General features: G+C 54.0%; 4 protein-coding genes across 4 annotated transcripts; 1 reads left to right on the forward strand and 3 right to left on the reverse strand.

Annotated features, from left to right (window-relative positions):
- Nucleotides 1–3,186: 3,186 nt before the first annotated feature.
- BDZ83DRAFT_578085 (uncharacterized protein) lies at nucleotides 3,187–4,562 on the forward strand (the record flags this gene model as incomplete). Its single annotated transcript, XM_060505085.1, has 3 exons — nucleotides 3,187–3,957; nucleotides 4,014–4,316; nucleotides 4,380–4,562. 3 exons carry the CDS (start codon nucleotides 3,187–3,189, stop codon nucleotides 4,560–4,562), a joined length of 1,257 nt encoding a protein of 418 aa, XP_060364687.1.
- A 4,076-nt stretch (nucleotides 4,563–8,638) lies between these two features.
- BDZ83DRAFT_328375 (uncharacterized protein) lies at nucleotides 8,639–9,461 on the reverse strand. Its single transcript, XM_060502403.1, has one exon. It carries the CDS (start codon nucleotides 9,343–9,345, stop codon nucleotides 8,698–8,700), a length of 648 nt encoding a protein of 215 aa, XP_060364688.1. The 5' UTR covers nucleotides 9,346–9,461; the 3' UTR covers nucleotides 8,639–8,697.
- Nucleotides 9,462–10,499, reverse strand: BDZ83DRAFT_328374 (uncharacterized protein). Its single transcript, XM_060502402.1, has one exon. It carries the CDS (start codon nucleotides 10,236–10,238, stop codon nucleotides 9,579–9,581), a length of 660 nt encoding a protein of 219 aa, XP_060364689.1. The 5' UTR covers nucleotides 10,239–10,499; the 3' UTR covers nucleotides 9,462–9,578.
- An 8,565-nt stretch (nucleotides 10,500–19,064) lies between these two features.
- Nucleotides 19,065–22,113, reverse strand: BDZ83DRAFT_622015 (glutamate-cysteine ligase). Its single transcript, XM_060508306.1, has 4 exons — nucleotides 21,751–22,113; nucleotides 21,466–21,620; nucleotides 20,628–21,339; nucleotides 19,065–20,481 (listed from the first exon to the last, which is right to left on the reverse strand). The coding sequence occupies exons 1-4, from the start codon at nucleotides 21,766–21,768 to the stop codon at nucleotides 19,357–19,359; spliced, it is 2,010 nt and encodes a 669-aa protein (XP_060364690.1). The 5' UTR covers nucleotides 21,769–22,113; the 3' UTR covers nucleotides 19,065–19,356.
- Nucleotides 22,114–23,584: the final 1,471 nt, after the last annotated feature.

A 23,584-nucleotide genomic window follows, 5' to 3' on the forward strand; every position in this document is an offset into this window, starting at 1 on the left:
ACCCTTGACCTGCTCTACGGGATGCCTCCATATCTTGGGGTCGTCGCAGTGAGCAGAGTCTCTGTCGTCGAGGGTCGTCCAGGGATTGTGTACAAGAGTCACCGCCAGCTTCGTGACATCGCTAAGAGGAAGATGGATCAAGCATGGGTGGAAAGAAATGAAGGCACCAAGAGACAAAGCACAGTTTCCATCTCACGCCATTGCCTGGCATCCACGGGCCACCCGGCAATCGAGACGTTGCTTCTGTCACGTTCTTCATCGACGACGTCGCAGTAATGGCTTGGCCATATCGACGTTTCTGATTCTCGGTCAATCTTGCGCCCTCAATCCCTTCGTTGCCAGTCTTCACGCAAACTGACACAGCAGCCTGGTGCAATCGCTCTCTTACCAAGATGGTACGGGACACTATCAACAGGCCATTGATCGAAGCACATCTCAAACCGCTGATATCATCCTTCAGCTCTCATCGCTGCTACCACTTCATCGGGCCAACACTGCCAGCTTTGCCGCAACTCAGCGCAGTTCCAAGAACGACTGGCAAACTTTACGCTGATGCCGACGCTATCGTTACTACTCCGTAGTGACCAGAAGTGTTCCGCTGCAGTCTCCCCAGTCATCACCGATCATGATCCCAGCAAGCCCCCCCTGCCCAGCCGCAGGACCCCCTCAACAGCCAATCTGCGATCCAGCCGTGATAGCAGGCCAATTATCGTGGGGCGCCTCCCCTGCGCTGCGAAAAGTCGTACCATTTTCTCTTCGTCATCAGATATTGGCATGTCCGTACTCGACTGGAAGGGCACTTGTTCGCAGTCGAGACTATGGGTGGGTGCTGAAAGCCTGGAACTCGGAACTCTTCAGAACTTCAGTGTTCCCAATGAGGAGTTGGCCGACTGTGCGTCCTAAACTCTGAATAGGCTGAAGCTGAGTCCAGGCGCGACTGCCTGGCGAGCCCTTGGCCGATCTTTGTGCTCGACGCACGGCGCTATGAGGACTTACTGACGCCTCTCGGAGTATTGTCTTCAACGTTTGATGTCCAGCCAGTCTGCATCTGTCGCAACCAACTCAGAGCACCAGCTCGCGGCTTACATATATACCTAGAAACTCTCGCCTCGTACCACGTTGTCCTGTCCCTCGGCAAGGAAGCCTCAGGATAGTGGCTCGAGTCGCCTAGACTTACTGAGACCGCACGGAACGGAACAAATCCCAAGAGGTGAATCTCCGAATGCAGGCCATCTGCACATCAGTCAATCAATCGAACTTCAGTCGCCGCCAATCTGGATGCTAAAACTTCCCCCCTTCCTCTCACCCCGGCCCGTCGACTGGATGGATACCTTGACAATACGATGCGTTACCTGACTCCCCCGGGCCCCCTGTCTGCTCTGACCGGTACATGCACACGCATCTCCCTCTGGCCCCAGGCGGTTCAGTCCAACACACCGCACATCTGGTCCCCGGGCATCGATTCCATGCCCCCCCCCCCCCACAACCCCAAGAACGCTTACTGCGTAGGGAAGGGATCTGGTCCATCAGGAGCAAAGGGAACATGGACGTTCCGCCGTTGAAGCACTGTACCGAAAGCCTCCTGTGATGATCCCCCCCTGTTGCCGCGCAGGTACCTCTGTACTTTATCATAAATGTATGCGAAATATACGTCCACTCAGAAATCATACCCAGCCCTGGGTGCCAGTCCGTCGCTGGTCTCATAATACCTCTGTCATTTCCTCCCATAATTCGCACAACCGCGTTTCTCCTCTCTCCCTTCTTCCCTTTTCTTCCTGCTCCTCTTCCTCTCACACATCCATCAAAATCCCCTTCACCTCGACACGTCAAAAGACTCGAACTCGCTTCATCGCATCGACTCTAAACACCCCAATCCACATTTTTTGTGCCAAACTCTCGAGGCACAAATCGGCAGACACCAGCCGGCCATAGACCCTCCCGCGCTTAGACAGGCGATCTCTCATCACATTTTTATCCGCCGACTCATCTAGTTCAACTTGCCGGACGACGATAGAGGCACAAGCGCCGCCATATGAACCACGGCTGCTAGTCGACGTACGAACACACATTCTGTGTCTCTTCAGCACTTTGTTGAAGGGCGCCCGCTTCACCAGGCACTAGACCAGCACCACAAAGCATCGGCATCGAAAAGAAATTCAGAACTTCCCACCGGTCCAGGTTCACGGTATCTTCGCGAGCCCACGCCCCTCCTCGAGTCTCACTCCCAGACCCAGTTGAAATTAGCCCACTCGGACTAGTCTCGACGAGGGATTCTAACAGTGTGTCTTGGAAGAAATATCCAAAAAGCCGCCACAAAGAGCAGCGTGGTAACTTGACCAACGCTAGGCGGCTTTTCTTTCTCAGCTCCGGATCTTTCGACACACCCAACTGGAGCCAGCATCACCCCCGATCTATTGCCCCCCTCCTTTCCCACCCCTTTCTCATCACACCCCCCCCCCAACCCGAAGCCCAGGAGAAAGATACATGTGGTGACCTTCCCGTCCCGCCACCACGCACACCACACGCGCCCGATAGCTTGATCAGATCTTGCCTACCGGGTACCCAGCTGGAGAGAGGTGTTCGACTAGGTAACCTAACCTAACTTCGTCCCAGGCCAAGCCACACCACACCACACCTTACCACCATATACTCTGTCTTTGGTTGGTTTGGTTTCGCTCGCCCATCTTTCACTCTTGCACTCTCTCACTCGTCTCTGTAACCCTTCTTCCCTGCCCGGTTTTTATTCTTACATGACTCTGAGCCTCCCACCTTGGACAGTCTCTCCTATCATCTCCACCCATCTACACCAAACTTCACCGGACTCCCGTCTTGACACCGACCTCACGGACTAAGGCTTGCTCTCGTCCCCTCACGCTTTGGTCGAGTCAGATGCACAGAGACCTACATTCGGATCTGGGGTTTTAATCACCATTCATCTGTTCTCCCGGCAAACCCGCTATGGAAGCGGGCGGATCTGGTACTAGGCAAAGGTAGGTTCGATTCCCCTCGACGCCCACCCCCCCTTGGGCCTTGATATGTTTCCCACGTCCTGCCCCTAGACCCAAGTATTAATCAGACCTTTTAAACAGCCGTCCACCTTCTGCCAGCAACCTTGATCGCTTTGAACCTCGTCATCTCCCACCCAGAGAGCCTCTCGATAATAGACACTACCGCGACGGCCCCGCCATGGCGACCGCAGCCCTTATTAGCCCGAGCTCCCACTACGGTCATCCCTCGTCCTTCTCTTCCGGCTATCAACACCACCCAGCTCCAGGACCAAGCATCGCAGGCATGATTTCGCCGATTGAACCTCGACGACCATCAGACGAGTCGGAGACTCCTCACCGACAGTCGCTCCCTTCGCTCTCAGAGGTCATCTCTGGCGCGAAGCCCAGTCCTTACCCCCCTTCTCAGGGTTCCAGCATGTCAGGCTCTCAAAGCTTTCCCTCGCCTTTTGCTCCTGGACCTCCAAGGTCCTACGCCGAGTCGACGGACAAGAACTCGCCTCGACCCCCTGTTCCTGCTTCGACGTTCCCGCCGAGGCAAGATGCTCTCCCGGCTATCTCAGATCCCCCGAGACCTCCTCCATTCGCGGGTCGACCGCCTGCACCATTGGGCGGGTTCTCTGGACCCCAGCCCAGCCCTCCTCTCAAACATGAGCATATGCGGGATATGCGCGAGAGCGATGCGCGCGCCGCCGAGAACACTGGCCCATACGCTCAACATTCCATCCCGCCTCCGCCGACGATATATCCGCATCCCCAGCACCCGGGCCAGCTTCCGCCAGGACAAGTCCCGTTGCCTGCGTATCCTGTCTCTCCGCGTCACGCCGGTCCACCTCCCCCTTTTCCCTACGAGGCCCAGCGTCCGACAGCTCACAGGGAGGACCCCGAGTATGGTCCTGCGCGGGTCAGGACACACCTCGACGCCTGGGGTTATCAGGATTGCTTTTCTAGAGTGAGTGGCCCCGCTAGAAACTTTTGTCCGTCAAGCTTACCAATAAGTTCACTCAGATTGGTTCAGCAACAAGAACGATCTATAACTTCGCCGAGGCCTACGGCAAGATTGCTGCGGAACAACAGGGCGCTCATCATCCACTGCACGACCGACTTCCAACCGAGCAGGAATTGAATGAAATGATTGACAATGTGGAGTACATTCGAAACTCACTGGACTCGGTGCGACAAGTTGTTAAGGAAAGCAACGAACGTGTACGGGCGGCCGGAAAACAGAAGGGCTACGATGACGAAGACACACCCATGTACGACGGCATGAACAAGGCCTATGGCATCACCGAAGTCAAGAAGCGCAGAGGGGTAAGTTTTGTCAATCACGCGATTGATCTGTCGGAGAATCAGAGTGCTAATCTGGTGGAACAGAGAGCTGCACCTCCTGGAAGATGCCATAGCTGCAACCGAATCGATACCCCGGAATGGCGCCGAGGCCCTGATGGTGCCCGAACACTTTGCAACGCATGTGGACTGCATTACGCCAAATTGGAGCGAAAGCGCCAACTCGAGGCTCGACAAATCCGACCTAAGCCCTCTGATGAGAGGAGTTAAAACCGCCTCGGTCCATCAAGAAAAACCAGGGATACATACACACAGTACATATACGGACGAGTTCTATCTTCATCGGCCGGTCACAACCAGTTTGACAAGACGTTCGGCCTGGTCCGCGCCATTACACAACCACACACAGCTATACACACATAACAGATACCCCTTTACTGCCTAACGGCTTATTATCCATCCAGCAGCGCCTGCACTGCGTTATCTTCATTCACTAGCAACAAACTGGCTACACCTACTTTACCTCAACTTTTCTTTTTCAATACCCGGCATCGACTTCATCTTGATTGTATATATCCTGCTCTTCAACATATTCATCGGACGGGCACCAAGGGACTAGGCATTCATCCGGCGGCGTTTACTACATTTCATCTCGACACTTTCCTTATCTTGTTTTGTTCACATCCTGTAAAGGGGAAGCGGAACATCGGCTTTTTAGACAAAATGGGGCGTCACACAAATTAGGACGCCACAAGACACGCCTTTGGAGCGAACAACCGCAGACCAACAGTCGATCGTTACCAAAGTAAACAACGTCTTATCATCTTTTCCTTCAACATTTTTTCCTTATCTGCGACTGCCAGAAGAGATGGTGTTTCCCGGCGAGGAACAAGCAAAAGAAGCACACGTCGGGAAGGCGTGAAGCGTTTCGATCAGTCCTCTTGGGGGAAAGAGAAGTAGACGGCGGATGTCGGAGTCGTGTTTCTCGCGAGAAACAAAAACGGGCAAAATTTTCTTTTACTCTACTTCAACTCGGGCGCAAGGTTGTGCAAACTTGGCATTTCTTACCACTGTTATTACACATGTTCCAGGGAAATCGGGATGGGGGGATTGGATCCCCCTTTGATGCCACGGACCAAGCGAGGGCACACAACACCAATACAGTTTTAGCTGACTTTTAATTGTACGAGTAGCCATACAAGGCGAAATACCACGGGAGGCGGCGGCGGCGGCTAGGAGTGGCGGAAAAGGAGGCTAGGAGGGCGGCTCAGTTGTACCTACCCTACCCTTTCAAAGCAGGATTCAAGAAATCTGATGAATAACCGAGACTTGAAGTTTCAAAAACCATTTGGTAGCCACATTTCCGCTCACAACTTTTAGCCTATACCATGAATGATATGATATGTGCCAGGAGACGCCTAGAACTGAAGTGGAGGGAGATCTGAATCATTCATCATCGCATTCCGTATCTCAGGGTGTTAAGAGGTATAGTAATACTGCTTCACTGTTGACAAATGCCCCCTGGCCACTGAGAGGAAAAGTACCGACTGAATGACATGCAAAGCCATGAGGAACTCGGTGAACAGATGGAGTGGAAGGGGTCCTACCTAGGCCGGGGGGAAGGGGGGAAGGGGTGGGTGTTAGTGGATGCAAGTTTGCTTCTTTCACCCTTTTTCTCGATCTCGGAAGCGTGATAAGCGGGAGCGGGAATCTCGGGGAGAAAAAATACAAAAAGTGTTTAATCTTTTTTTGGGCGGGAAATGTTTGATGTGAGAAGTGACCAGAACAGTCAACGTCAGGGTTCTGTCTTCTCGTCCGTCCCACGTGGTGTGTGTGTGTGTGTTTATGTGGCCGCCGAGTACCTTTACCACTACTTACCTTCCTACGGTCACTTACCTCTGACCCGACCCCAGAACAACGCCACAATCAGACGTCGTTTTCGGTCCTGGCGGTAGTCAGAAAGGGCGGTGGCTGGCTGGCTAGCTGGCTAAGGGGGATGGATTATTCTCCATGAAAAGCTGGGATCTTTTGTATTGACCATTCTTCGGTACTTGATCTGCCCCTTTGTTGATCCCCAGACCGCTTTCTCCTCTGACATCGACTGCCGAGAGAGGCTCGAATTCCTTAAGGCGTGAACAGGGGGAACCCTTTCGCTATCCACCGCCGTCTGGGTGGCCTCAGATGAGGAAGCATCAGATCGTAAAAAAAGTACGAGGTGGGTTTCCCGATACACATTCAGTCACGGGGATGTCATGTGGAACAACAAGAAAGAAGTCGGGATGAGATGGGATGTAAGATGGCCGGCTCAACCGGGACACAGATCGATTAACTCTTTTTCTTGTCTCGCAAACTTGGCATTCTTTATTGACATAGGTACCGCCATGTTCCCGTAAGATGTAAGGAATGTCCCTGTAAATACGATGTGGGGTTGCGTGTATGCAGATTTAGAAATGCGCCTATTGCTGTTCGCAGCGGGAAAGAGGGATGGACCTTGAGACTTGAGAGTTCAGAATTCGCCCGGAAAGGCCCAGAGATTCGAGTGCCGTGGTAGAGGGTACGGATACCATGTACGTACTCTGCACACATTATGTGTATTATGGTGTGAGATCACAAGAGAAAGTCGATCGATAGAGAAGCGGAATTACAAGGCCCCTCCCTGTTTACGTGAGCCTTTCCCCAAGGAACGGGGTGTGTGAGTAAGTAAATGAATTGGGTGTGTGTGTGTGTATTTGGTAATGGGTCGTTGCCGCGCGGTTCTCGGGAGCCGATGAGATTCCAGATTTCGTGCTTCATGTTTTACAGACAATATTTATTCAAAGCTCTTGAATCATCTTCTTAAAACATGATGACGCACGAGACGAAAAGGATTAAAAGAGGTCAAGGTCCAGGGTAATCTCGCAAACGTGCGCCAGAAGGGGGCAGAATTTGGGGGGGGGGGGGGAGGGCGCAACGGATCTGAATCTCAACAGGGTAAAATGGATGGAAAGAAAAAAAAAAGTGTCGCTTGTCATAGTTTCTGATCTGATCTGATGTATGTACGACCCAAGGAAGACTTGGGTGCTTGGCAAAACCCACGGCGCATCAGAGTTGGATTTGACATGATGTGATGTCCTTTTGCCCTCTTCAAAAGATTTCAGATCTGCCCCTCATCCATTCATCAGCAATATGCCTTGGGGGGGGGGTCCTCCCCCGATGTTGCACGAGATACGCAGATACACTTGTATAGAAACGTATCGGTAAGAAAGTGAGCAGGTACCTGCTCACCTGGCTCCTCTAGTTGTCAGCAGTTCCGTCTGAGAGAAGAACCAACTTCGAGACATACACGCCCCTCCTCATCGGGGGAACGGGTCACTCAGGCTGTACTGTGTAAGCGCTGGGCAGGTACAAATACAATGTAGGGAGGGAGCTTGGTCGAGAATCATATCATGTAGATTTCCATTCTGAGGTGTGTATCAACAGACTTCTGATTGGATGGATTTGTAAGGCGGAAAGGGCAAGGCCGGCGAGGCACCTAGCAAGGCGACCGCATATCTGATTTTCCTTTCGGAAGAGAAAGGCAGGAAAATACAAGCCAACGCATCTCAAAATTTCTTTGGTGACACAAAAGGAAATTGGGGGAGAGGGGGGCTGATGGAGGCAAGCAGGGCGTGCCCATCTATCCGTACATGCACTATCGCGATGTATAACGTATAACGACGTGGTATCTATCTATATGGATGGCACATATACCGTGCAGTCGCGCCGTCCGCCGATTCCGCCGCGTGCAACGTGGGCAAGGTTAGGTAGGCTGGCAGGGTACGATATACTCGTATTTATGGGGTTGACAAGAAGAGAGGTACATATGGAAATACGATAGATGGAGAGGGAAGAGCAACGCGTGGCTTGTACTTGGGTAGCGTGAAAGAGGAGGGGGCCCTAGATCGCAGAGACGGGTAGTCTGCTTGTTCATATCGGTGTTCGTGAGACGTCGTACGCGGATGGTGACTAAAGGAAGGGTAAACTTGCCTTGCTGCTTGTTCTCTGTGCAACAGCCTTCCTCTTGTGTCATGTCAGATCCCCTTCTCCCCTCTCACCCAGTCCCGTACAAGTATCAGATTTCGTTGTTTTTCCCGCGCCGTTTCCTTCCCCTTGCCGATTCGACGGGAGGAAAAAGAAGGGTACACAAAAAAGTCTGGGGTGTGCGTGTGGATGTCACTAAAAGTCGCGACTTCAGCATTACACAAGAAACAAGAACTCACCACCACCACCACCAGGCAGAGAAGAGTCAGAAGGGTCAGGCTGCTGTAATTTAGGCAGTTTACAATGCATCGGCCGTAGCTAGCCTTTCCAGAGCGAGCTTGACCTGGCACTGGGCCTGTATTGTCGGTGCTGTACGTGCCGCCGTGTGTCATTGTACAAACTAGCATTACCGACGACATTTTGATGCCCAGGACATGAGTGCGAGTAATGCGAGCGATGCCAATGCAATTGCTGGTTGGGGTTGGAGGGGTGGAGGAGGTGTGCATCTTACCGACATCGCCGTAAGGTGAAGCATGGATAAGAGGGGGTGTGGCAGCAACAAACTGACAGACAAGCGCCCCCCGTAAACCACCCATTCGACTTTGAAGGATTGGTCGTATTTCTTGACCTCCAACCCTTGGTGAGGTACACCGTACGTACGCCTTCTCTGCCTCTCTGCGGCGACGGAGAAGTCTGTTTTTCCTTTTTCTCTCCTTGGTAGTTTTTTCCCCTTTGGGGGGGGGGGGGAAGGCGTGCGGGCGGCTGTGGCTTGTTCAATTCGCGATGCGCGCCGCTGCTTGACCTTGTGGCATGTGAGCTGTCGCAACTGGTGATGTGTTCGTTGCGCCCATCTTCTTGTTTTCCCCCCTAATTCCCTCTCCCTTTTGTGTGTCTTCCCGTAAATCGTTACGATTTGCTTTCCTGCCTCAATCTGTCTTCCGTTGCCGCCGTTCGCCGTCCCCTCTTCTTTCTTTCTCTTGTGCTTCTCCCGTCGATGGAGGGTGTGTCGTTTCTTTCCATGGCTTCTAGCGCACGGGAATGGTCGATGGATCATGGCTCGCCCCCCTCTGTCCTGGGGCTCTGCAGGAAAAGGAACCTGACTGACCACGGTTTCCCTGTTGTGGTCGCCTGCCGTACGCAGTTGAGTGGTGTAGGTATTATTTGGCTTGATTTGAGTGAATCTACCGCCCGTAGAGGAATTGTCCAAAACAAGGACGATCGGAAATGCTGCGTGGCTGGCCCCCGGAAAGGTCCCCTACGTTCGACCGGGGGGTCGCTTGGCTTGTTCTAAACCAACCGCACGGCGGGCGTTGGATATTTTGACGGGTTACCACCCATGAACCCCCTCATCGTGCCTTGTACAGACGAGGGTTCGGCTTCCTTGGGACGACGACGAGGAGGAGGATCTCGTTGTCGTGGTTCCCTGGCTGGCGGGATAGCTACGATCATGCCGGAGGGAGGTTCGACAACCAAAAAAAAAAAGGCTGACAAGCGGGGAGACATGGACCTTCCGTCCCGCACATTAGTCAAGTAAACGTTTCCCCCTTCTCCCAATGTCCATGCGGAACCACAATGGAAGGTTGGAAAAAGGGACCTTGTGTCGGGCTTGGCAGCCGTGCTCAGATGCCAAGTTCTGGGTTTCCGTACCAAATTCCAGAGGGCAGTGAAAGGATGGGGAAAGTATAAGCATGGTTCGAGATGCGGTCCATGTGGCATCGCGACGGGGCGTTCGAGGGAACCGAGAAAAAGTCTATCTGGAAGGATTATGCGTGACGTGCGTGCCATTGACCACCACTTGCGGCTAGGCGCGCTGAGCGCGAAGGGGTACGGAGATGGAGTTCCCAAAAACTCGTCACATTTTTCCTCCATCACCGCCCCGGGGAATACTTCGCTGCATGCCTTGATCTGGGTCCCCGTCTTGTAGTGGATGCCGATGCCACAGATCATAGATTGCCATCAGTTTATGGATCTTGTTTCGACAAAAAGGGGATTTTTATGGAGAGGCTCGAGGGCTGTTTTGGACTTTGGTTGCATTTCTCTCGAGGCGAGGTTACGAGTCACATTCCTGGTCTTGATGGAATGATTTTGACTTTGACGGGATGCAAAGATGTGTTTGGGGCTTGCCGGTATCTGGACGCTGGGAAATTTGAAGGAGGCCTTGGTGGTATTCTGGTGGATGTTGTGAACTTTCGAGACCCAAAAAGCATGAGAAGCGTATCCGTACCAAGTATTTCGTCGATTCGAAGACGGTCGGAACAAAAGAGTATGGTGGTGTAGCAGGCTGCATTGGATTCCGCAGCACAAGTTCGTCAGGACGTTGCATGCTCCTCTGCTTGCGGCATCGTAACGTGTCTCGTTCCGAGAACGAAAGGCCCGCGTGAAGTGGGCTCGTGCATGGCATACGGGAGACTCGGTGTGCACCGCATGCACAACGTTGGCTGACATCGGCTCCGGGCCGGCTGGTCTGGCATGGAAGAGGAATGGCGGCGCCCAAGGTCCAAGGTGGCGCGTCTCGGCGTCTCGTCCATGTGCCCGCGCGGTGCAGACGAACCCTTCCGCCGCAGGTCTCCAGGCACCCTACATGCATCGATGGAGCGACGCATGGGTACGGTGCAAGAACATGAGTTTTCTCGTCGCCCTTTCAATAGTCTTTCGGCCCAATCCAAGCGCTCATCCATGTGGGCAGACCAGTGGTTATCCGTCCCTAGGCCACTTTGGCTGGACCGGCTGATCCTTCTCCAAGATGAAGAGGGGCGAAACATGGCAAAAGGTCGGCCATGGTGCTACCAACCGCGCATGGCTGTTGTCACTGTGCATTGTTTGACAGAGTGTAGGGCTGTACAACGGCATCAGAATCAAAAGCTGCAAGCAGGCGCATCTGCATCTATTCGAGATCTCTGTTTCGCGCTATGCGAGCTTCGCGGGAGCATAATGAGGGGGGACAGAGGATGGCATCGTGTTGCGTGGCTTCGTGTAGAGTCCAGGCCAGGCCAACGCCGCCAGCTGGGCATGAGGAGTGCTGATCTGAGAGACTTGCAGTATTGACCGATGAGGGGCTGGTGGACAGGTTTGATGACGGGGTTCGTGAGCTGCGAGGATGTCCAGGCAATCCTCCGTATAGGTGATGATGATGTTGAGGACGGCGCAGGTTCGTGAGGATCGGGATGGGTCCAAGTGGGCTTCGACAAGGGTCCAGCTCACCGTGAGAGACCTCGTGGCAGGCCTGGAAGTCAGTGTCACGGGAGCAGATTGAACATGCTCTCCTTTGCAGCATTCCAAGAGTGAGACGGCCCGTTTAAGCAAGCTGTGCGGTTTTGACGGTTAGCGCCCGACTTCCACCTTCCATATCTTGTTCACTGGGCTTGGCTTGGACAACGCGGAGACCACGCTGAAGGTTTCAGACTCGGTGGCTTGAAGGCTGGACATGAGTAAATCTCGCTTGAGCAAGGTGGCGTTAACTCGGGAAAGAAATATGACCGATCCCAGATATAGATGCCGAAGGGCTAAGACGATCAAAGTGATATTGGTCAAAAGTCTGTAGGCGGGAGATCAAGTCTGATAGCCGCGGAGAGACTATTCGGCGCCGTCGAACGGGCGTCCGAGTCATTCCAGTGTGTAATAGGGCCGCGTTGCATCAGGTTTTCTGTGTCGCTAACGTGGTGGCGGACGTGCTCCTCCTCATCTCGGCCGATCTCTAGAGGAACAATAATCGCACATTTTGAGTTTGGTGGCCAGGGCCCAGGGCGAAGTTGAGGACGGGCAGAATATCTTGCCATCTTGCATAGAAAGTGGATGTGACAGGCCACTAGGCGGCTGACGAGGAAACGCAGCGTTTCCGGTCGTGGAGAAACCAGGCCGTCAACCTGGCCAGTGCTGGTGTCAATCTGCAGTCGGCGTGGTGTCTGTACACAACTTGTGGTTTCATTCTGAATGGTCCCGCGTGGCGTGGCTGGTAGAGTTCAAGAGGAGCAGAACACATTGGGCGTAGCAGCGAGATGAGACAAGACCAGACCGTCATGTCTCGTCTTGGTGAAGCCCGAACGTGCCTCAGTAGGTAGCTCGTAGCTCGGGTGGGCTTTCCGTGGAACAATGGCCATGACGGAGTCAAGAAACAAGAGGCGCTGCTTGATGGAAGCCCATATGCCATTCCTCCTGGGCACAATATCTCACAAGATGACGGCCCTTGGATATAGCGCATCCGGGTATGTCGATGTGGACTTGTGGTGTTTGGGCTGGATCTGAGTCCATCTGCCGGGTTGGGTTGTACTCAGATGCTGGCCGACATTTAGACCAAAGTTCCGTCCAAAGAAGAGGAATAGAAACTTGACCTGATTGAGTGATGGCAGCTTGGGCATCCCACTTCTGCCCTGGAACAAGCTGACTTGAGTTTGCACCTAGTCATGTTGCGGTATACTTTACGTTGCTTTTACTTTGGTTTCCGTAGCCGCAATGGTCGCTCTTTGAATGATCAGAGACCTCCAATGCATATGAGATCTTGTCAGTGACGATCAGGTGTAGATCGCGGAGCGGTAGGCAGAAGAACTCCCGCTCGCATTTCGCTATTGCTATCGTTGCTTGGCTCAGTTCGGGTTGCTTCATTAGCTTGCGACCAAACTGGGCTATTTCCATCCCACCCAAGCCGGCGAACAGACTGTTATCCGTCATCTGGAGTTGATCTGAGATGGCTAGATGAATACGTCGTACTTCCCTGCACAATAATGAGGAACCGCACAATAATAGAGGAGGGCGCCGTTGTATAACCATGCGCGCCAGCCGAGGGTGGATGATGCTCCGTACGGAACGTCTGGTGAGAATCAGGGTAGCATCCCTGGAAGCAGCGTCCCTGTCGTACTGTGGTATAGCGCCGGCGCCGACCCGAAACCACGGTTGTCCCTGTTAAGGAGCGCGTCAGTGGGAAGAAGTGGACAGCAGCCCCGACAACAGGTATCCGTACCAATTACCATGTGCCATGATAGGTCTGGGGTGGAGGGAATTGCAAAATTGCTGTGTGGATTTGAAGTGCGCTGTTCTTGGAGGTTCTACCGAAAGCCCATTGAACTCTGCTGATGGGGGAGTGCAATCAGAAGCTGAGGCAGTCAAGACGGATAGATTGGTGGCTGATGATGCCGAGTGCCAAAGTGAAAGTCTGATGTGGTCTGTACGAATAGTGTATGAGGGACAGCGACAGCGGGACTGAGGTGTGAGGAGTGGTGTGAGGAGTGGTGTGAGGAGTGGTGTGTGGTGTGTGTGTTGTGTGGTGTGAGGAACTTGAGGGACATTGAGGAACATGGAACCCAAAATCAGATCAACAGGGTTAGCAGCTCGATCGCGGAAGCTCTTGGAAAATTCCCGGCGCTATTTTGGGTGGACTAGTTGATTGGATTGATGAGACCTCGGACGGGGGGGTGTGGGAATGGAAGTTTCTGGGAGACACAGGAGGAGCGGTACGTGAGGGTACTTGCTGCCATTTCTCACAGTGAGATGATGGTGGAAAAGGTGGAAAGAAGGTCGGGCTGGGGCTTCCCTCCAGGAGATTACCTAAGTGGGCGATACCTAGGCGGCCCACATCGGACCCCGGCGGCTCCCCGGATGCGATCGCAGATTTGCGTCGATTTGATTGCGATTCACTTTGGGCGGGAAAAACGGGGGTGGATCCTCTCATGGAAGGCACTCCTCCACTCACAGCCCGTTGTTTTCTGTCCGGAGTACGCACCTACCTGCTACGCACCTTCCACAGGGCACGCCGCACACCACACTGGAAGTCAACACCATACCTTAAGGTACCTTAAGGTAAGGCAAGTGCCTACCCGGTAAGAGAGAAACACGACATGACGGAGCGAAGGAAGGACCATGCTGTAAAATGCCTCACAACGTACCTTTCTTCCCTTAACTTACCGGGCTCACCTCGTACCTTAATTCTGTCTACCTAACGAAGACGCACTCCCGAATGGATACTTCGTTCCAAATTCCTCAAGGTTCAAGGTTGGGATGTCACCTCATCCTTCAACAACAGCCCTGGCTGTCTCTCCAGCTGCCAGACTAAGCTACGTCCGCGAAATGTTCGTCCCATTCTCACCTCTCACGACTCGTTTGTGGCGTGATTTTTCCAACTCCCGTCATCGTCAACGTCTTAGCGGGCTTCATCTCTTCCATGCTTTAGCAGGAGCCCAGGCTTCTTTCTACAAAGCAATCCGTGGCTTCCAGGTTCCAAGCCATGCATCGCTCTTCACTCAAAGGGCCTACCTTGCCCGTCACGTAGTATGGTATTCACAGGAAGGCATGTTGCAAATCCACCCACCTTATTTATCATCTGCCTTTCTGCCGCTTGCTCAAACCATGGTAAGGCAGCTTGGCCCATCGTACCTAGTAAAATCGTGCTCGGGCATCCCGTGCTTGCTGGATCGTGGGGTAAGCTTTGTCGACTCAGATCCTCAAGTCGCACCATTTCTGAGCAACCTAGATACTACGCACATTACGAACTTTCTCTCACAGTTTGAAGGGTCATACTTCACCAATGTTGCCTGCTCTATTACAGGGTTTGAAACTCTGGTCGTTCTGGAACCAAGTCTTCACGAGTAATCTGCCCATTGCGGATTGGCCGGCCCCGTCATGATCCTCTGGTCTCCAGCCAACCTGTAGGAACTAGTGAGCTATTGAATGATCGAACGTTGTTGCTGCCCACTCCCACTCCCATCCTCCTCACTCGGGCACTTGATGGAGAATGGGTAAAACCTACAGACTACCTACCCAAGCTTGTATCTACAATGTACCTGTCGACTAAGTCTCCATACCATGCGAGATCAGGCACTATGCTCCACCTCGGTCAGAGCTTCCCCAACCCAATAACATCCCATAACGCGGCCCTTTCCCTGCCGATGAACACGAGGAAGGAGACACTAGAGCTCCACTCCGGGCCCGAGGTAGAGGTTAAGGTACATTGCCCGTACCTGATCAAGTAACAATCTCTTGTTGTTCCTGTTCCCCCCCCCGTCACTGTCTCCACTTACAAACTCAACCGGGCCAACCCTCCTCCCGCCTGGTGACCAACGACCAGCAACAAATGACAACCTTCCTGGAATTTCAAGTCCCTCTTTTTCTTTCTTTGCCGACCACGACTGCAAGATCGGCCCCTCACCTGCGGTGACAGTGGAGCTCTCCAAAGCGAGCGCGACCCGATCTTTGGGTTCGTATCGTGCATATTGCCTGTCAACCATCTGACGGACTGTTTAGGATTCCAGGATCATTGCCATCGCTTCATCCTCACTCGCTCTCGTGTCCAACGTCGTCTCCAGCTCCCCTGCACCCCCTTCCAACGACAAGTTACAATCCATCCAACATACATACATACTAGGGTCATTATCCAATCTCTCTAGCCTCTCGTGTCGACCCCATAGGAACACTCCGCTTATTACGTCCGCCCGAGGAACTTCGAACACGTCAGAGCGTACTTTCCATGGAGTTTACCCCTCGGGAGTCTTGTTTGGGGCACACAAAGACATTTAGAAATGCTCGGACGAGTTCATGAGGCCGATCTCAATGACGGCAGTTGCTGCAGAGCAGAATGGACGCCAACGACCAGAGCAATATCTACGCCTAATTTACACACTTCACTTTCCCATCTGACACCAAAGCATTTTGGGAAATCACTTCGTCGCCCGGCCTGGTCTAGCCCAAGCCATACACCAAGACAACGTCCGTTGCCCGTTGATCTCTGCAATGGCGCAAAGCTCCGTGCCTTTTCCCCGCCACGTGGGTTTCCCCAAGCCCTGAACGCAGATAAGCTATGCTACTGAGATCTTTGGATCTGGGCCCGGCCCATTTCTCTCCCTGATCCATACCGACACCTAGCCGCAGTACTTCGTCGCCCTGCGGTGATGCTGAGTGGCACAATGTACACAGTATGAGTCGTGAGGACTTCGCTCCCCTATCGTTTCCAGCTGCCAGACCCCAGCTGTCCACGGATTCCTTGCTTCTAGCCGCGGATGGCGTTCCTCTCTGTTGGGCGTAAAGCAGGGACACAACGACGACAACGGGCAGACAATAGTGTGTGTAGAAGGACAGCGTTCCCCTCCCCCTTCAAACACGCCGACTCGGGCCACATGGGTCCGTACGGGAACAGAGAGAATGCCATGGTACAGCCCAGGTCCCTGGCCGCCACCTGCTCTCCTAGCCTCTAGACCTTGCCTGGCTTGTCTAAACGGCACCTCCATTGTCCATATTCGACTTGGCGTTCAAACCTTCGCGCTTCTCCATGGACGACATCGTACGATTCTATACGGCTTTGAGCCTTTTCCCTTCGCTTCGCCATGCTTTCTGGCCTAGATCCCTTACCTAGTCCACCGATTTGCTCCGGCTTCCCACGCTCCATCCCGCATGGTCACCGGGTCCAGATCTGGTTGGATCTCATCAAACGATCTGACACCCGTGTGTCTGCGCAAGGGTGCGTTTCCATCCGTCTCTGGCCGCGCTACCGCCCAACCGGCTCGCCAATCTCCAAGCAACAACTTGTCACATCTGACGGCCTGTGTGCGTATCGACCTCGTACCGTGCGCCAATGGTCTTGGTGGGCATCATCGCAGCCGACCTTTGGTGACCCGTCACAAAGTCCACAATACCGTTCCTACGGCCGTTCGCCATGCCTGTCCGCTGTTGCTGCCAAACATCCACAACACATGGCGATCCAACAGCCAATACGAATATTCCAAGTCAGCTAGTGGTCGCAGCACCGCCTCGCGTTGCTGAACCAGTCCCAAATTGCTCACAATCCCGTGCGCGGGAAACTAGCTCCTGCCTCATCAATAGCGTGGTCTGTAAAGATTTCGCATCGCACGTCCAGCCCAGCCTTCTACGTCATGATGGCCCAGCAATCGAACCATGGCGCCTCGCGTCGATCAAGTCCGCTTGCGGATCACACCTCCAGGCCGCTTCAGCCTGCCCACACGACTCCCACGCGACATGTCAGAGTGGTGGCCTTTCTGAACGCAGCGACATGGCTATACCGAAAGCAAGGCTGTCGTGAAAGCGCTGCGTGCTCTCCCTACCTCATCAAATGCTGTGGCGGCAACGCTATCGGTGTAGGAACGTAAGGAAATGAGCCATACTTCGGTTCTCAAGTTCTGGACTGAACTTCCATGCATGACCGTTCAGCCTGCGTCTCATTCGCTCAGAGACTCTTCAATGCAGCAAGGGATCGAGGACAGCAGTGGAATCCTTCCAGATTATCTGTGGTGCTGGCCTCGATCTTCGGTCCTAAACCCAGACGATGCCGTCCGCTAGTCCTGCCACATCACTCGGCAGAGGTCAAACCGCCAAGCTGAGATGCACAGTTGCACACAACCTCTCCTCAAAGGATCCAAGTGACAGGTCGCGGCTTGGCCCTAATTTGATGAGAATGCCCGAAGCCCCCCTAGGTTATCTTCAGCTTCTTGACGCAGTGCTGTGGAAAGATGCACCGTGCCCGCACACGTCGCTGCTGGTGCGCTGTATACCTATTGTCTTACACCACGGGGCTGATATGGCTCGATGTGGAAAAAGGGGCAGTCGACGGCATATCAAACCATACACAGACAGCAGCCTGACTGCCCCCCCCCCTTCCGGTGGCAACCTAGCTGGCCATCTACAGAGGAATGCCATCTTGAAATCACCAGAAATTTGCCGGCACAGTGGGCGGGCAACCAGAGGGATCGTCCGCTTTCGAACAAGCCGGCTCCAACTCGTCAACGCCATAGCGTCCTGTCATTCAACTGACCTCGTTGCATGCCATGGCAAACCCTCCCCCAACCGAATTGCCGGTGCAAATATTCCCGCCACAGGATCGCACTTGTTTGGCGTGCGCCATGGTCGAGATCCAAGACACGGCTTGGCGGTTGACCAAGCTCATCCGGCCCAACTGATGTAGAGCGCTGTGGCTCGCGCCTTTTCTAGAAAACATCACACCTACCACCCCGTGTCGATTTCATTTTCGGGTTTGGCGTTCGGCTTGCTGACAGGGCAAGCAAGCAAAACCAGTATACGACACGCCCTCTCTCTCCACACACCCACCCCCCTTTAGTTCCCAGATTACCGGCTTCCTGGGTCATCCCTTCCCTGTGGAATGGAAACGGGAAATTCCATCAGCATGCGCCATTCCAATTTCTCCATCATGAACTTACGGCCGGTCCCAGCTTTCCGGAACATTGCCATGCGGCTTGGAAGCCAAGGGCTGTGTAATTGCCGCGCAGCCTCGAGTCAAGAGGCTACAGCAAAGTGAACTCGTCATTTGGAAGCCCGATAACTGTCTCACTTTCGAGACGCCTCGGCAGTGGAAGGACACGTTCACGCAGACATCTCATTTTCTAGTAGGTCGAGAAGAATACCGCCACGGGTTCCAAGTTACTATGATAATCCCTGGCTTCCTACTAGTCTAGCCCTCTGCGAGAGGGAGACAAACAAAACTCCCGCTGGAGAAAGGCGGGAAGTGCGCCGGTTCCCGCTCTCATAGGAGCCGTGAATTCGACGCCTTCAGGCAGGCTAGACAAGTCGAGCAGCCTGATGTGCCTATGTTGGGCTAGGACCTGTGGCCTGTCACTCGATCCAGGATCGTGGACCACTTCAGATTTCACTTGGTCTTGGATCTTGGATCGACGACGCAGGATCAGATTGAGACATGTTCGCGACCAACTACGCATTTGGCTTAATCAGTTACTCGCACGCTGGCATTGGTTGTTGGTCCTTGAGTCCACACCTACGGCTGACGTCTCTCTCGCTCTCTCTATCCCCTTCACATACAGGATACGTCATGGTTGGACTTGCCATTGCTGTCTTGTTATATGCTTTTTGAGTCTATGAGTTCATTACGTGCACGAGCATCCTATCCAAGTCGCCGCCGCATGCGAGCTTCCATGTGGCTGATGGCGTCGAGACCCTACTCTGCTTCCCCCCCAATTCCCTTTCTTGACCCCCTGGACCTCGGGATGTCTTTGCTTTTTGGGACCCAATGCCTCGGTCGTGATAGTGTCTACATGCCTCCATAGTGCTAGTGATCCAAACCGCCCTACGTACCGACCTACGTACGTGGCCACCGCATCTAAGCCTGTTCAGAAGCCTTCCTCTTCCTCGCGGAGACCTCCGGCTGCTGCAACTGCTGCTGCTCTCCGCTGCCGCCGCAGCCCCGGCGGAAGTTCCCGAGCAGCTTCGGCAGGCCGTGGATATCCAACCCCTCGAACCCGGCTCCGGCCGTCTCGCGCTCGCCGATGGCGACGACGGCGGCGATGATGTCCTTTTGCACGTCCTCGCCCACGACGCTGTCGTGGTGGTAGCCCGGGTGGACGTCGACGAGGTTGCGGAGCCAGCGGGCGGCGGTGTCGAGCTGGCCCGAGGCGCGCTGGCTGATGAGGCGGAGGTAGGTGTCGAGTTCGCAGCGGGTTTGGACGTCGACGTTTACGCTGTCGAGGTAGGATTCTACGAGGGGGATCAGGCCCGGGAAGCTGTCCGAGGAGTCCGGGTTGCCGTTGATGATGTCGTTGACTGTCATTTCCGCGTATTCGTCTTCGACGGGGCCGACGGGGGTTGGCGGGCGGCTTGGGACTGCTGAGCCGGGGCGGGAGCCTGGTCTGCTCGCAGTGGCGGTGTCGTCGCCCTGGATGAAGTTGTTGACGCGGACCTGGCGGCCGGGGAAGGGGTTTCTGCGGAAGAAGAACTTCTCCTTGAGGACTGCGTCGACGGCGTGTGCGCGCTCCATGTTCTCGTCGACTTTGGTGATGGGAATGTAAAAGTTGAGGTCGAACGAGAGGATGGCGCGGGTGACGAGGACCATGAACACCGAGAAAGCGGCGTTTTCGAAGTCGGTGAGCTGGATCTCCATGGGGCGGAACTCGACGCGCCAGCCGATGGAGTTGTCGGCCGGAGGTGGTTTGAAGCGCATGTGCTGCCAGTTTGTGGACTGGAGGTTCTCGAAGTGGTCCGTCTTGGAGAGGTCGAGCTCCTGGAGGTCTTCCTCGAAGACGACGATGGGGTCGCGGATGAAGAGATGGGCAAAGTGGGTGGCGAGGCGGTCATCCATGCCGCCGTCCATGAGTTTGGATTTGATGGACTCGTCGATGACGAGGTTCGGGTCGAGGTACTCCTGGCGGAGGCGCGGGTCTGTGGAGATGTAGGTTGAGTTTGAGGCGTAACGGGATTTGGGGATGCGCCAGCGATCGTTTTTCAGGGGCTGTGTTGTTGTGTCAGCATATCTTCACTTGAGGTTGTTCAGATATATATATCTTGATCTATGTGCAGATGTTCATGGTGTGAGATGTGGAGAGGGATGGGTGAGTGGGTGAATTGAGGTACTTGTGTTTGTCAATGATATCTCACCTTTTCTCCGAGTTCCTCAGGGGTTCGGCAGTCCACGGCCCGGCTGATCTGATTCCACCTCACGTCGGTATTGGCCAAGAATCCCTTATACACGGGCGTGGCCGCCGTCAGGGCGAGCATGATGGGCCCCAGCGGGCTGAGCTGGTCGTACATCTTGCGGCCCTCGGTGATGTTCTTGGCCTGGAAGGTAATCTGCAGACAGCAGCTGCCCATGCCGAACGCCATGGCATCCATGTGGATAAAGTTGTCCGGGGCGGCGCCGCCGTCGCGGACGTCGTCGTCCTCGGGCCAGTTGTGCAGGTCGCGGTTGACGGTGGGATCCTTCCAGGGGTTGGGCGTGTTGGTGTCGTGGAAGACGGGCACGTTGACCTGGACTTTGCGGCCGCGGCGCCAGCGGATGTTGGCGGCGAGGGTGGGGAAGCGAATGTGCGGGTTGGCGATCTCGTCGGGCACGAACTGGGAGCGGAGTTTGGGGCCCGAGGGAGGGTAGTAGGGTTCCGTGAAGTCGCCCGGGCAGCCGATGCGGGGGAAGGTTGTGAGGGTGATGGGGTACTCGTTGCTATGCATGTGGTCCTTTGCGATCTTGCGGCGGAGCTTCATGTCGGGCTCTACGTCGAGGAGCTCCTTGAAGCCGATGCCCCAGGGTTTGCCGGGTGTAGCTTCGAGCATGAAGCGACCGAATTCCGGGTGGAAGACGGGGAGGGTTACTGACCTATAGTTTGGGGGTTAGCATCAACTGAGGCAAGGCTCTCCGTCTGCCCTCGATGAAATACGTGATGGCTCGGTACATGTGGCGGGTTGTTGGCGGGTGAGAGAGAGGAATAGAGGGTTAACATACGACTGTTCCCTGGCGACTTCCTGGAGCTCTGGTACGCAGCCTCCCTCCTTTGCGAGATCCGGGCTCTCGGCGAGTGCTGTGAGAATCTCGGCTTGTCTAAGAGACAGACGGACCTTGGGCTCATCCTTTGAGTAGGTCACGACCAAGTACTCGACCTTGAGTGAAAATTGTCAGCTCTCGTGCTCTTATCTCTTACAGTATCTGAGTAGTGTCGCGGGAAAATGAGACGCCGGCACTCATCTATGAGGCAGCAGAGCATCATCTCTCACGCCAGTTTTCACATACCTCATCACCCCAGAGCATAGCATCGCGCTCTTTGCTCTTGGCCTTGTTCCATATCTCTAGGAGTTGCTAATCCAACCAAAACAGGCTCAGGTCAGCAATACTTTCATGACCCCGAGCATCGACAACAGCCTCGTGTGAAGTTGTTTCATAGCGAGAGGCAAAGAGACAGAGAGAGGCGCTCGAACCTTGATACCCCACTCGCGGACCTGATCCGCACTCTTCTTGGCCTCTGGCCAGTCGAGAGGGGTTCCCAGTGCTCTACGTTGAAAAGTGTTAGAAGAGGCTGCATCTTTGGACTATCTGTAATTGGATAGCGGGAGCGTGTGAGGTAAAAACTTGCAGGAGACCCATGGTTTCTGGTGATGTGTGGCTACGGCTTTTTTTTGGTGGTTTGTTTTGGGAGGAGGTGCGGCTACGGCCGGGTTTGGCCGGTGATCGGCGTTTTGGACGATGACGGAGTTATGTGAATAAAACGGCCCGAGAAAAGTAAGGTAGGAAATTCCGCGCGCCGGCCGCAAATGTTTGGAAAATTGTGATAAAAAGGATCCGATATTAGAGTGGTTGTTATATCAAGTCGGAGAGCATCTACAGTAAACCAACTCTCTACAGGCTCTACAAGTCGTGAGACACAAATACGTTGCCCGGTATGGAGGGGTTGGTTTTCTGATAAGACGTCAGACCAGGCTGACTGTCGGTTTTTCTTCCCTTTTCCCTGCAGGCTCACGATGCAAGGGTCCCGAGCGGGAAAACAAGGCGGAACTGTTCGAGGCGGGATGACGGCGCTTCGCAAAAAGGTGGAAACGTCTTTTCTTCAATGGTTGTTTTCTCTTCCTTGCGATTGCGCAATTGGTCTCGGCAAGCCGAATGGGAAAAGCCCTTGTCGTCTGTCTGTAGTCCAATTGGTAAGGTGGTGGTCGATTTTTGGTCCGTAGGCGCAGCGTTCCAAGGTTGATTGCGGCTCAGCCCGATAGGCGGCGGGGTCGTCTGGGTTGCCAAAGATCCTGTAGTAGGTGCGGTTATTTATCCAATCACAGACAGATGCCTTCAAATCACGTCAACAAAATTGGAAAAGAGGAGAATAGGATTGGGTGGTGGAGGGTGGGAAAAGTAAAGAGAGAAAGTTTATGGTCTGGAATTTTGGGCACCGAAAATAAGGTATGGTAAATGCGCCGCGGAAGGGCGCGAGCAATGTCCAGCTGTTTTGCGACTTTGGTGGGGATGGTTTGTCAGTTTTTTTCCCGTTCTCTAGCGTTGTGAGACTTTTTTGCGCGGTTACGCCGACGATGGACGATGGAGGGGTAGAGGAACGGAGGGGGTTGATTAGAAATCACATGCCTTGCTTACTTAGACAGTTGGGGGTTAAAGACTTGTCATGATATGGGGTTTTCCTCTCCTGCGCGCCATATTCGGTTCTCGCTTTCCTATCTTAGCCCATCCATTACCGTCGTACGTGGGGTTTTGGTCATTAAATTATCCCCCGGAATGACCGAGTCGGGAACTGTGCGACAGACAGCGAGGGGTATCAGACTTGATATGGAGAAGTCTCGGTGGTTGTCCGGCGTTCTGGAGGAATGGACGTCTCAAAACACCGCAGATGTTGAATTGCATGCTAACATGTCTTCGGTCTTTACTTAGCTCTCCCCAAATGCGCTTTCCGCGGGCGGCTACTTTGAATACCGTCAGCCTATTTGTTCCTGTAGACGCCCGCCGGCCCTTGGGTCTTCTCCGGGACTTCTTCAGTCCCGTTCAACAAGTGGAGAGATCGCAGATCGAATGTGGGGTGGCAGCAAGTTATTGAAGAATAGAAACAAAGAAGAAGCTTGCATAGAAAAGG

Source organism: Colletotrichum acutatum (genome assembly GCF_030867785.1).
Source record: "Colletotrichum acutatum strain CBS 112980 chromosome Unknown BDZ83scaffold_49, whole genome shotgun sequence".
Taxonomy (NCBI): Eukaryota; Fungi; Ascomycota; class Sordariomycetes; order Glomerellales; family Glomerellaceae; genus Colletotrichum; species Colletotrichum acutatum.